The sequence below is a fragment of the Monodelphis domestica genome, chromosome 1 (assembly GCF_027887165.1).
Source record: "Monodelphis domestica isolate mMonDom1 chromosome 1, mMonDom1.pri, whole genome shotgun sequence".
Classification (NCBI taxonomy): Eukaryota; Metazoa; Chordata; class Mammalia; order Didelphimorphia; family Didelphidae; genus Monodelphis; species Monodelphis domestica.
The window spans coordinates 757,378,115-757,391,835 of record NC_077227.1 but is presented as its reverse complement, the minus strand read 5'-3'; the positions used below and the strand labels follow the sequence as shown (position 1 = coordinate 757,391,835).

General features: G+C 46.8%; 1 protein-coding gene across 1 annotated transcript in view; it reads left to right on the top strand.

The window, feature by feature from the left end:
- Positions 1–9,688, top strand: part of HS1BP3 (HCLS1 binding protein 3) — a 25,998-nt gene extending 16,310 nt beyond the window's left edge. Inside the window, exons 5-7 of the mRNA XM_007477937.3 lie at positions 4,808–4,974; positions 5,371–5,509; positions 5,678–9,688. Of these exons, the coding sequence (XP_007477999.2) occupies positions 4,808–4,974; positions 5,371–5,509; positions 5,678–5,927 (556 nt within the window). The 3' untranslated portion in view covers positions 5,928–9,688. The remainder of the gene's footprint in view (positions 1–4,807; positions 4,975–5,370; positions 5,510–5,677) is intronic.
- Positions 9,689–13,721: the final 4,033 nt, after the last annotated feature.

The window sequence follows — 13,721 nt, the reverse complement described above, 5'->3', positions numbered from 1 at the left end:
AACATTACTCTCAAAAGGAATTTAAACTTTGCAATTTAGAATAATAATAATTCTACATTCCCCCCTGAAGAGGGTGTTGAAAAACCCAGGGATCACTTAGGGATGCATGGCTGAGGTATATGAATCAATTGGCAAGAGAAATCAAAAACATAAACAAAAAATCCAAGTAAAAAAAGATAATTTCTAGATGAAATATAGACTATCAAAGTCTTATGTGTAAAAATTCCAAGTATAGGAAAAATAAATCTATAACAGGTCCTTGAATCAGGGCCCAATTAAAATGATTTAAGCAATGATGCATTTACCCAGTCAGTAGCCAAGACTACAGAAAGTTTGCCACACTATGAAAGACAGAAAAGGGACTAGATTATAGGAGCCAGGTAGGAGCCAAATTTGAGATACTTGGTAGAATATGGAACAAGGAAGACCTGCCTTTAACACATGTTAAATAGCCGCCACCTTGAACCCCAAACACGTTCAAGTCCTCTTATCATGGCTCAAAATTACATCAACCCCACCAGGATTGGTTGGTCTTTTTGACCTTGTGCTCGATTGGCACTATGCAGTTTAGTGTTGTGTTTCTTTGGCACTGTGCAATGGCTCTTTTTGTATTCTGAATCAGACAAAATCATTAAGCAAAGTTCCATAATTTTTTTAAACAATCAGCATCATTTTTATAGTCTAAAGCTTTTGGGGTTTGCATTGACATTATTGCAAATGTATTTTAAACTTACATTACTGCAAAATCAAAAAGTTAAAGAAAATCTTAATACTGGTGATGTGCTTCAAATATAAAAAGGAGAGAAAAAATAAAACTGAAATAGTATTTTGCACATGCAAGAAAAATGTAATAATAAAAGAGTTTTAAAAATAAAAAATATATAGCTTATAATCACTGACACACTGTGTCAGTTAAGGAAATAAAGAATACAAGGTTTCTCACCAAAAATGAGATCCATTTCCTCTTCATACCTGGCCATGATCCACTGTGAGTGCAAGCAATTGATTTTCACAAAGTAGCAGTTTTTTATAAAGAACAACAGAACAGCATGTAATACTCAAAAAGTATCAAAATCCCCAGAGTTATAATAGCCCATTTAATGACAATAGCAAACAAACCCACTAACATATTTTACATGAGTCTGTTGTATGACATTTAAAGAAAATGGATACTTGTCACAAGTTTTCAGGTGTAGCAATGTTTCAACCTTGGCTGAGATATCTTTTTTTTTTTTTAATTTCTATTACTGCCATCATTACAAAAATGTGGCAGAGGTGTCTAGAAAAAAACAAAGTCTATACTGTTGCTTTTGGGTCTAAAAATGTCACCCAGAATCTAGAGATCATTCTGGTGAAAGGGTAAAGTGAGCTGAGGAGTTACAAATGAGAGATACTCCTCTTTTGGGAGTCATCCAGGGGTCCCATGCCCTGGGATCAACTTCCCAGCTCCTTTGGCATGAGACTGTTATGTCCCATCGGGATGTGGGGATTATAATTGTACTTCACTTCAGCTACTAAAATGGGCCTTGCCTCCTGTTAAGGGCAGGCAAAATGATCAGAGTTGTTGAAAAAAATCTAAAATTAACGTCTGAAGAACCCTTAAAATCAATTTGAGAATTTAGCTCCTTAAATTTTCCAAAGGTTGTTATACAATTGTAACCAGTTTTTGATGAAGTCCATCCATCCTCTATGTGACAAAGCTTACAAAGTTACAAAGCCAAAATGGAAAAAAAAAAAACCCTGCTTTTTATATGGGCTTATTCAATATTTGTTCAATATAGTTATAGGGGAAAAGCAACAGAATATAAGAGTAGTTAAAACCCAGTAAATTAAAATGATTCAGCATAACAGAATAGTATTGAATACATTAATATATGAACTTAAAGCCAACAAAATTAAATCGTAAAACAATAAGCAAAATATGAGATTTTTATAAAACATTGGAGTCTGAAATGCCTTAAAAAGATAACCTCCAGGGGGAACCTGGGTGGCTCAGTGGACTGAGAGCCAGGCCTAGAGATGGGAGATTTTATTGGACTTGTGTCCAATTGACACTTTTTCTGTGAGAGTTTGCTTGTGCCTGTTTTTACATGGTTATCTCCTGAATTTGTTTCTTTGTCTTCCCTGACACTGTAGTACTTTTTATGGTTAGGTTCTTTTTTTTCTTTTTCTTTTCCTTTTTCTTTCTTTCTTTCTTTTTCTTTTTCTTTTTCTTTTTTTTTTTTTGCTATTTGCTCATTTGTCCAGCCTATTTTTTTTACTTGAACTTTGGGTCTCTGCTAACATGGTGAAGAGGCATGTCCCAAGCTTCAGATTGTTCATTCAGATCTTATTGTAGTTAGCCTGCTTGATGTTTTCAACATTGCATCTTCTGTATCCATACTTTTGCATGATCTGTCTCCTATACTTGGAATGCATGGATAGGGGCTCTTACCTCCATTTTACAGTTGAATAAGTTGAGGCAGAGATGAAGTGACTTGCCCAGGGTTGCGGCTAGCCAGTGTTTGAGGTTGGATTTGAACTCAAGTCTTCTGACCTCTAGATCCAGCACTCTTCATGCATTGTGCCTCTAGCTATTTGGTCTACGATTAAATATACCATCTTTACCTTTGTCCAGGTCACTGCTAAACATGTTTAATGACCCCAGACCATCACAGATCCCAGGGTCTCCTCACGGGAGACATCCAGCCAAGTTCAGACTGAATCCTGAGCCTGTTCTGAGGGATTATCCCGGCAATCTAGAATCCACCTCAGCAGTGCTGCTGCCTCCGCCTCACTCACACCTCTCCGTCTTTTCCACAAGGATAGCATGAGACCTTTGCTGAAAAGACAGCTTTGCCGAAGTCTCCCTCCGCTATCTGGGTGACGCTCCTTTGACCTTTCCTTGTACCAGCCCCATCCCCAAAGAAGTAGCTCCAGGGCCCTTCCCAGGCTGGAGGAGGGCAGCGTGGTTCCACGTACCTCCTGCTTCCTTCTCCTTCTCTTTCGTGGAACGTCCTAGAATTTCCTGGAGGATCACAGCCACGCTCCCCGACTTTGGGTTTGCTGAACGTTCTCCTCCCTTTGTCCTTGCCCTTCTCCCATATTTCCTGCAGCTCTCCGGATATTCTTGGCAGGGGCTCCGTGGTTACATCTGCTCATTTCAGGACCCCTGTCTGTCTGAGGCCTGGCCACGTCCTCCCTTCTCTCCTTACTTCTGCTGGGGATCCCGTCCCCCAGTTTTTGTAGCCCCGAGCTGAGCTGCCCTCTCCTTGTCGTGCGCCTCCCAGGCTCCCACCTGCCCTTGCCACAGTCCCCTCCCTTCAGGGGTCTTCTTTTCTCCAAGACAGCTTTGCCAAAGCCCCCGCCAGTTGCGAGTCCCCTCCCCAGCCTTAGCTTCTCCTTGCCGTGGCCTCCCTGACCTGGTTTTGTAAGATGGGGTCCTGCCCTTGGGCCCTGGGGCTGCTGCTGGGCCAGTTCCTCCCCTCTCTGGGCCTTTGCTGGTTCTTGAGGTCTCTCCGCCCTCCTGGGACCTTCCCTTTGTTGCCGAGGCTGATGGCCCTCCCTCCGGCTTGGAGCCATTTAGTCGGTCAGGCCGGCCTAGTGGAGGGCCATCGGGGAGGGCTGGCCCTGCCCCAAAGGGCCTCCCCAGACCCCTCAGCAGGGAGAGAGAAGGTTCTGGGCTCCCTGTGGCCCTCGTCCCTGGTCACAGACCCAAGCAAGCAGGGAGAGCAGCTCGGCTTTCCCGGAGCCAGCCTGGGCTGCCCCTCTTCAGGGGAAAAAGCTCCCCTGGACTTCCTCTTGGGTTCGGAGGAGAGGTGAGAGCTTGGAGGCGCCCCTGGGCCTGGCCCTTTGGGATGGCGGCCCCCATTGGCTCAGGCCCCCGGCGGTGCTGGAGGTCTCGATTCTGTACGCAGGGCTCTGCGCCTACCCAGCCGGCACGATGAACACCCCAAGGAAGGCGGGGGGTAACTTGGAAAGAGCCCAGGAGGAGCCTCCGAGGCCCACAGGGAGGGGAGGGCGGATTTGCCCGAGGGCTCCCAGGTCTGAGCCAGGGTCCTAACGGCCCCCCGAGGTGCTCATTCTCCCCGAAGCTGCTTTACTGCCTGGAGCCTCTGCCAAGCTCTCCTGGGCCCCCCTCTGTCCTCTGGAGCTGCACCTCCCCTCCAGCACCCCCACATCATCCGGGGCTTTTGAAGGCGTCCTGGCTGCGTCCTGCGGCCTTTGATTTGGGGCACCCCGGAGCCCCATCCTCAGAGGAGGGCTGCCTGTGCCCGCTCCTTTGGCCTCAGAGGCCGGCCTGCCCTCCTTCCTCTCTGAACCCCGAGCCTGGAGGCTCCAGAGGGGGTCGCCCCCTTTTCCCTGCATGGAGCCAGGCGCAGGGGCTGTGGCACCCTGTAGCCAGGCTTAGGGGAGCCGCCCAGCCCGAGACTTCGGATGTCCATTTCCACTGTGGCCAGGGTGGGGAGCCCAAGAGCCATCGCTGGCCTTCAGAAGCAGCCAGCAGGGACCAAAAACGCTGTCCCCGCCCGCCAGTGCTGACCCTTGGCGGGGGCTCTCAGATCTCCTTCTACCCATACACAGAGGCCGGCCCAGGAAGTGACTCATCCAGGGTCGCCCGGCTAGCCTGACCGCCCAGGCTGCTCCCACCAGGGTCGCCCAGGGGAGGTTCCCTTATCCTGCTTCACTCACATCTCCTCCCCTCCTGGGCCTCTGCGGGGGCTCAGGCTCCTCTTTGAAGCGGGGGTGGCTCCACTGATCCCGAGCCCCGGAGAGAGTGGCACCAACCTGGGCCCGCACACTGACCTCCCCCCTTCCCCTTGTCCAGGTCCAAGAAGCCCAGACAGCCTCGAGCCCCGCTCCGGGAGGCTGGACCCAAGGCAGCCCCGCCGGGCTCAGGCCAGGAGAGCAGGCCCAAGCGGACCATCTTCGACGAGGAGGCCGAAGAGGACACCGAGCTCTTTGGTCCCCAACTGTCGGGCCCCGGCAGAGACGGTACATGGCAGCCCCCCAACATTCTGGGGTCTGGGGGGGCTATAAAGGGGGCCTAGAGGCACGGAGACCCGAGTTCAGATCCTGCCTCAGACACTTGCTGGCTGCACGACCCCAGGCATGTCACTTGCATTCTGCCTGCCTCGGTTTCCTCCCCTGTAAAATGGGGACAGCACTGTTAGTGCCTCCCTCCCAGGGTTGGGGATGAAACGAGAGAATCTGGGCCAAGTCATGCCTTGCAATGAATGCCAGCCATCGAGGTTGGAGCCCGGAGCCAACCCTGGACTGGCTCCAAGTCATTCCCCGGCTTTGCTTCTCTCTCGGAGCCCCACAGCGGGATGAGCTTGGTGCCTGGCACACAGCAGGCGCCTAATAAGTGTTGATGGATTGACCCTCCAGGCCTCCGGTTGTTCGCTGACCCTGACCTCGGGGGAAAGGTCTCCCTGGGAGATTCCTTGCTTTTGCCCACGGCCTGTGAGCGCCCCCAAGAGCCCGTGCCAGGCCCAGCCCGCAGGGACGTTGGCGACGACCTCTTTGGGTATGTGCTTGGGGGGACCCCATTTCATAGGCCCCGGATGCCCACTCATGGCCATTTGGGGCTGCCACCTTGGGGGCTGTGGGAAGGGAGCGTGCCAGGCCTCCAGACCAGGCAGCAGCCGCGCCAGTCCCGGGGCCGCCCTGCAGCTCTCTCTCCTTTGCTCCACAGAGTAGAAGAGGACCTGGAGAAGATCTTGAGCCTTGGGGCCCAGCCCAGGGCCAAGCCCCGCGTGCCCGCCAAGCCCACCATCCCCAAGAAGCCTGTGATCCTGCCCCGGGGGCCGGGCACCCCACAGCAAGCAGAAGCACCCCACCAGGCCCAGAGGCAGGTGCAGGTTCAAGATCTGGATGAGCTGGACATCCTGAAGTACATCCAGGACCAAAGCTCAGCCCACACCACTGCCCCCAGCCTCTTCTGAAGGGCCTGCCCCCTGGCTGGTGCCCGCTACCCCCTGTGACAGACAAAAGAGTGATTGCCATAAACTGTGACAGTGAAAATATGGGTTCAAGACTTTGAATTGCCAAAAGCATAAAGATAATTTTTAGTGTCTTGATTTAAATCAAAAATAAGTGGTCGCCATGGGAAAAATCCCCAAATATGAAATACCCAAGTCAGCTGGGTTTTTGGAGATTTTAATTAATACAAATGAAGGAATTAAAGAAAGGGAGAAAGAGAGTAAGAGGAAATAATAGGAAGGCTAGGGCCTGATGGCCTAGGCCTTTCTTTTAAGAGAGAAAATTAAGTCAGTCTTTAATCACTCACCACAAGATTGTCCCAAGCAAAACTCTAGTGTTCAGAGAGACCCTCCAGTTCAGCTCCTGAGCTCAACTGATCCGAACACTCATGAACTGGTTGAGACAGCTCCTTTTAAAGAGAATTTTCTCCTATGTCACCTCCCCTAAGTTTTCACATCTACCAATCACAGTAAATGCTTTTTCAAAGGATTGACCATTCTTGATTCACATCTTGTTATCACCTTCTCTGGGTCGACTAAAACTTCTGAGTAATTCACATCTCTTTGCTAAGCTCGCCCTTTTAGTGATTAATTTAACCTTCATGGGTACTTAGCACCCTTTTGTATTAGATCTAAAAATAGATCTGGCTTAAGGGCTTTTGCCTCACTATAAGTATGAGTTAAGTACTTTTTCATTGTTCAGTAAGGAGTTTACAACTTTATCTTCCCCTAAGGCACTGTCTTAAGTATGGGTGGAGTAATTTTAAAGTTCCCAATACATTCCTGATCAAGTACCTCCATTGTTTATAATGGGGAATAACTTAATCAAATCTTCTAAGGTTAGAGTCTGAGAAATGTTAAGATTCACAATCCCCCCTGATGATCATTGGGAGACTAGTCAACCCATTGATCATTTAACATCATCATCTTGTAGTCCTAAACGCACTTCTAACTACAGATGTATACAATATTCAATTTTCTAAGAAGAAATTACAATAGTTATGGAGGAATAGAAAAGAGAGAAAGCAAAATCAACGTTTTTCTAGGCTCATTGACAAAAAGCCAGTTAGGGGCAGTCCCCCTTTGGCATAAATGTGTACATTTACAATAAATGTTCAATCAAACTTCAGTTCAGTCAACCACACCCAAAGTTCATTCTGGATCTTCTTGATGTAGTATAGGTTTTCTGACATCTTTCTGCAACATTTCATTCTCTGGATTTAGGAGTTAGCAAGCTTCTTCCTTCATGATCTTTCTCGAACAAAAAAATTCAAAATCTTGGATTTTTATTAAAATAACCCCCCCCTCTGAAGTGGGTATTTAAAAAAACATCCAATTCAGCTCAGGATGCAATGGTGAGTTATGGGGGTATATGAGTCAACTATCAAAGGAAGAGAAAAACATCCAAAAACATAAGGGAAAAAAATTCAAAATAGGCCCTTGTATAGGTCAAATTTGAAGTAGTTTCTATCCCACAAGTCTGTAGGACAGAATGCAGTAATATTTCACCCATTTGCTGCCAAGACTACAGGAAGTTGTCATATTATAAGAAGGAAAGGAACTAGAATTCTTATTTTGATAGGGAAGAGTCATTCCCTGGTCTGACTTTTTTCATTCTCAGGGATAGAGGGAGCCAACATGATAGTCAAATTTGGATACTTGTATGAGTACTTCACAAAGAGTGTAGATACAAAGAAGTCCTACGACTTAATGTATGTCAAGCATCGCAACCTCAAACCTACATTAGTATTTCCTGTGTGCTCTTTTGGCACTTTTCAGGTTAAATCTGTGCTCCTTGTTTTTTATCCCATTTTCTAGAATCAGACACAAACATTAATCACAGTCCCATAACATTTTATCAATAAATGGCAGATTTCCACAGTTTAAAGCTTTAGGGTATGCATTAATATTATAGCAAGTATATATATATATGTATGTATGAAATTTATATTACTGCAGGAAAATAATATTAATTGTATGTACCTTTAGTACAAGAAATGAAAAAAAATCAAATATTCTAATCAAAATAAAAGAAAGGCAATAATAAAAATAAGGGGGGAAAATCAGTAATTCAATGTGTCCTCAAAAAAACAGTATCCACTTGTCTATGGATTATTGTCTCCAATGCATATGATAGGGTACAGTCAATCGGTCTCAACAAAAGATGCTCTCTTTACATGTGAGTAATGAATCCAAGAGTCCTTTTCTCCAACCTTTATAGATGTTGGAGTAGTTAGCAATATTTGGAATGGTCCTTCCCACAAAGGTTGAGTTGCTCCAGTTTGCTTGAAATTCTTAATATACACTTTGTCTCCTGGGTTCAGGTCATGCAGAGAAAAGTCTAATGGTCCAGCTTGTACTGCAGCTCTGGATTCATGAAGTTCATGTAGTTTGTGCTATAATTCCTGTATATAGGAAGCAATAGTAATATCTCCCCCTAATAGTGATGTATATGCAGGGGGAAAAGGTTTAGCCTGTATAGGCGGATGTCCAAAAAGCATCTCAAATGGTGAGACATGTAGGTCTCCTCTAGGCCTGCTTCTGAGATAAAAAAGGGCCAGAGGGAGAATTTCAGGCCATTTTAAATGCATCTCAGTGCATAATTTACCAATCATAGTTTTAAGTTCTCTGTTCATCCTTTTCTACAAGTTGGAGGGGAGACAAAACTGAAAAAGGTTAATTAATATCAACAAAATCAATAGAGTCTAAGAAGAACCACCTTCATTGTATTTGGGACATTCCTAGGGCACCCCCCTTAGGGGCATTAGCATCTCAAGTATTTTTTTGGATGAGCACCATTTTTTCTATATTGTTGTTGGGTATTATCATTTTCTTCATTTGGAATACTATCATTATTTTCCCAATTTCTATTTCTATAATTTTTATTTCTAAAATTTTTATTTTTATAGTCATAGTTATTTCTATAATTTCTAAAATTGTGGTTTCCATGATCATTATCATAGTAATTTCTATAGTTATTATTTCTAAAGCTGTGGTTTCCATTATCATTATTATAGTTATTTCTTTAATTATCATTTCTGTAGTTGTTATTAAACTGTGTATTCCTTCCAATAATCTTGAGAAAAGTTCTACACTCTATCATTTTGTGGCCCTTCTTCTCACAGAAGTGGCAGGTTACTGATTTATCTGTGAATTCCTGCAAAGGGGCTATGGTCTCTCCCTTCTTTTTCAATTGTCTCTTTAACATTTCAATTTCTTTCTTTAAGTCTTCCACTAACATATTGTTTTCCTCAGATCTTTTAAACATGGTTTGCTACTCTCCTCAATTCTTCAAGGTCCATAGAGTCTCAATTAGGACAGCTAGTTTTAAAGTAGTCTTTTACCACTGAACTACAATTCTCAACAAATTGCCTACATATTTGCCTAATACCCCTTTCTCTGGATAAATCGAGGTCCATATATGTATTTCCTACATCAATAAGTCTGTTCATAAACTGGGAGGGGGTCTCATCAATTTCTTACCAGGTTCTTTCAAATTTTGACCATTTTTCAGGTCTATCAGAGCATGCTCATGGTTGTCAATAACGCTTCTCAGGCCTGGTTTAGTTTTGTATAATCTGGTTCAACATTGGGCTTCCAATGTGGATCTTCAGTTGGCCAATAATGTCCTCTCCTACCTTGCTTCTGATTTAGCCAGAGAGATGACATTATTTTTCTCTCTCTTGGTCAGAAATTTTTCTAATAAATTTTCAACATCCATCCAAGTGGGGTCAAAAGTTCTGAATATGTTCTCCAATCTTTTTTATAATTAATATTGGTTCTTCCTCAAATGATAGAAGATCTTCCTTGAATTTATTTAAATCTTCAGGGTATGGTGTCTTACAGTTATTAAGTTCCCATCTTTATTAAAAGTGGGTACTTCCCTTAAAAGGAATAACTGAACTGAATTATTTGGTATTTGTGTTTCTGTTTCTAGGCTTCTTGATCCATTCTCAATGGGGTAGGTATGAGAAAGGGAAGGGTTGGGCACACTGAGGAGGAGAGTTTGTTGTTGTTGCATAGTGCCAGAAGGATCAGAGGTAGGAAGGGTATGGGAATTGAATTGGGCAGGGTGGGAAGGAGGGGCAAAGGAAGAAGGGTCATTAGCTGGGGGAAAGGATGCAGAGGGGTTAGGGTTGGAGGAATGAATAGAGTGTGAACTTAGGGTGAAGGCATTAGGGTGGTCAGTATGGGTGGGGTGTGAACTTAGGGTGGAGGTGGTGGGGTAGGAGGCATGGGCAGGTTGTGAAATTAGAGTGGAGGGTGTGGGGTAGGAGGCATGGGTAGGGAGGGAACTGGGGCTGAGCAGGTTGGGCAGGGGACATGGGCAGGGAGAGGGATGGGATAGTTAGGAGTAGGGTTCTGGGGCTGAGGGGGCAGGGGGAGTAGTGGGTTGGTCAGAAGGGTTAGTGTCTGTATGGGTGGGGGAGGAATGGTGTGGGAGGGGGCACGTTTGTGAACTAGGAGCCATATTGTTTAGAGCAAGGTGGGGCAGAGATTCTGATAATGTTCTTAACTCTCTTTTCATGCTTCTCATAAAAGCTACAACCTCCCCCTGACTTTCTTCTATGAGCTCAAGCCAAGTATTTAGTTCTGCATTTTGTTGAATAGTAGAAGGAGCAATCAGTTGGTTTGACTGAGAAGTGGGTTTTTTAAGGAGATACAATATTACAGCTATAACAATCAAAATCCCAAGGGGGAGTAGCGTTTCGATTATACTTTGCCATAAGCTCCATGGAATGAGCCATTTCAGAGAGACAGGGAATACTATATAAGTTTGGTCATGGATCTAATAAATCATTTGTTAAGTAAGTTGTGACCTGGCTGTAGCCACATATTTATAAAGTAACCACATGGGGAGCAGGACAAGGCCAAAGCTTTCTCCAGGTTTCCCTTAATCCTAATCTAGACAGTTGTTCCCTAAAGGAAAGGAGATTTAGAAACAGCTCTCCTAGCCAGGACCTTAGGGCCCTGTTGCTAAGATTTAAAACAGCTGTGTTCTATTTAATATAAGGAGAAATCAAAATGTTTTTTACTCACCCACTCTTGCAGCTCTGATCTTGAAGCCAAGTTAGCACATTTTAAAAGACTGACTGATAGAGCAAGTAATAAAGAGAGAAAGGAAAGAGATTTCACAGAAATTTGAGGGTTTTCATCACAAACCGATGTGGTCAGCCAAAATTGTAAACGCCAAAACTGTAAGTATAATTTTAGTGTTTTGACTTAATATCTAAATAAGTGGTCGCCATGGGAAATTCCCAAATATGAAAATACCCAAGTTAGCTGGGATTTATGGAGATTTTAATTAATAAAGAAAGAAGGAATTAAGGGAAAGAGAGAGAGAGAGAATTAATTTAAAGTGCTCTGGCTCAGGCTGAGCCAAGAAGTAGTTAAAGGCCTAGGCCAAAGGGGCCTCCCTGAGCCTAAGGGAGAGTGAGTCAGTCTTTATCACTCACCACAAGACCATCTCCAAGCTGAGTTCTTCCACTCCGAACTGAAAATCCATTCCAAACTGAATTGCCTCAACTGACTTTTTACCCCTTCCTTTTAAAGAAATTTTCTCTTATGTCACCTCCCCTAAATTTTCACATCTACCAATCACAGTAGATGCTTTTATCTAGAACTACCCATTCTTAGTTCTTGTCTTCTTTGGTTCTCACCTTCTCTGGTTAGATTATATCTTGTGAGTACTTCACACCTCTATGTTAAGCTTGCCTTGACCTTTTTGGGTACTAATTTAACTTTTACAGGTACTTAACACCTTTTTGTATTAGATCTAAAAATAGACCTAGCTTAAGGTTTTAGCTTCACTATAAGGTATGAGTTGGGGATTTTCATTGTTCAATCAGGAGTTTACAACTTTATCTTCCCCTAAGGCACTGTCTGAGTAGGGTGGAGTAACTTTAAAAGTTCCCAATACATTCCTGATTAAGTATCTCCATTGTTACAATAAGGGAATATCTAGACCAAATCTTCTAAAGTATAGCTTGAGTAGTTTTTAAGATTCACAGGAGCGCTCCTGGGAACCCACGCCAACTCCCCAGTGGCAGCACCACCTCCACAATGGCCCCGAGCCGTTCCCATCCGGCTTTTTCCCGGGCATGCCGGCAGAGAGGCGATGGGCAATGCCAACAGCCCGGTCATATCAGGGACAGGCTGGGCTGGCACTTGGCTGAGCCGGCCCTTCAAGGCTCCTCGGGCTGCCAGAGGGCCTTCACGGCTGGGATTGTCCCAAGCCCACGGCCAGAGATGGGAGGCCATTTGGGTCTGGGCTGGGGTGTTTTCAGATCCTGGGTTCAAATTCAGCCTGACCTATAGTCAGATGACTCATGCCAACTATCCCCTGCCCGGGGGGGGGGGGGGGGCGGTGTTGGACTCTTCAGGAGGTTCACCTCCACATGCCTCTCCCCCCTCCCCCGGGTAGCTTGTGGGATGCCGGGCTGGTCCCTCTCCAAGCCTCAGGGGCCTCCTGTAAAATGGGAGACCAGACCCAGCGGAGGGGATCCTGCTCCTCCCCCCCTGGGGACAGAGCCACTCCCTTGGGATGATTCCACTGGGGGGAGGGGCAGGAGGGAGCAGAGGTAGCCCCCCTCCCCCAGCCCTCGTCCTGCTCCTGGCACCCAGCGTGGCCTCTTGCTCCAGACTCCCTTTTCCACCTCAGGCCACAGTGGGAAAGTCCCCCATCTGGACAGCTGACTCATCACACCCATGCCCCAGAGCCCCTAGAGCACCCCCCCTGGTCTCCGCTGGCCCATCTGTTCAAGGGGGCTGATGGAAGGTTTCCCAGGCTGCAAGCTGCCCGGGGCCAGAAGCGGCTCCTGAGGAGGCCGGAGGGACCCAGGGCTGCCGAGCTCTGTATTCCGGGGAGGGAAGACAGCCTGGGGGCCCGGAGAGGCAGGAGGCCCCATAGGGAGTGGCCTGAGGGAGCTGGGAGCTTCGGGGTACCTGAAGCTCTCCGGGCACCAGCAGGGGCCAGGGAGAGCTCTTTCACTTCTTTGCCTCCTTTTTAAGGACTGAAGAAGCCCTGAGACCCAGAGGAAGCCTGTGGTGCAGCTCCCCACTTCGGGGCAGGGACCATTAGGAAGAGGGTGCCCTGTACCCCGGGGATATTTGCTGGCTTCCCAGACCCTCTGGGAGCCGAGAAATGCCACTCTGCCCTGCCCAGGCCCAGTATGCCTGGACTCGAACTCTCGTCTTGTGCCAGCACTGACTGGCACTGACCGCTGTCGTGCCCTCCCTCAAAGGGGCCTGGGGTGGCACCCAGCCCCCCACCCCATGGAGGGGAGCCCCTGTAGGCACAGCCCATCTACCAGCAGGGCCCTCTTCCCAGTCAGATGGTCCCAGGCCAGGGGGGGCTCCCCCTCGGCGTTCTTGGGAAAAGAGGGTCCAAGGCTAAGAAAGGAGGCTGCTCAGGGTCCTGGGGAGAGGCCCAGCTGGGAGCAGGATACCTGGGTTCATGGTTCTCTGAGCAGCCTAGAACAAGGCGCCTCCGTGTCCTCCTCTGTAAGAAGGTCTGGAGACCCCTCCTGCCTTTCTAGTGCCTGCTCGATGGCCAGGGCCTACAGGGTGTCGGGCACACTCCTCCATCATCCAGGTTTTCTCCCCCAACAGAATAGAGCTCTTTGCAGATGGGGTCTGGGTCCTGGAAGACCTTGGCACGGTGCTTGGCACCTAGGTGCCCCATTTGGCTCCTCCGCACTCCTCAGGGCAGATCTCCAGGGCCACCCCCAGAGACCTTCCTCCCTAGGTGTGTGTCAT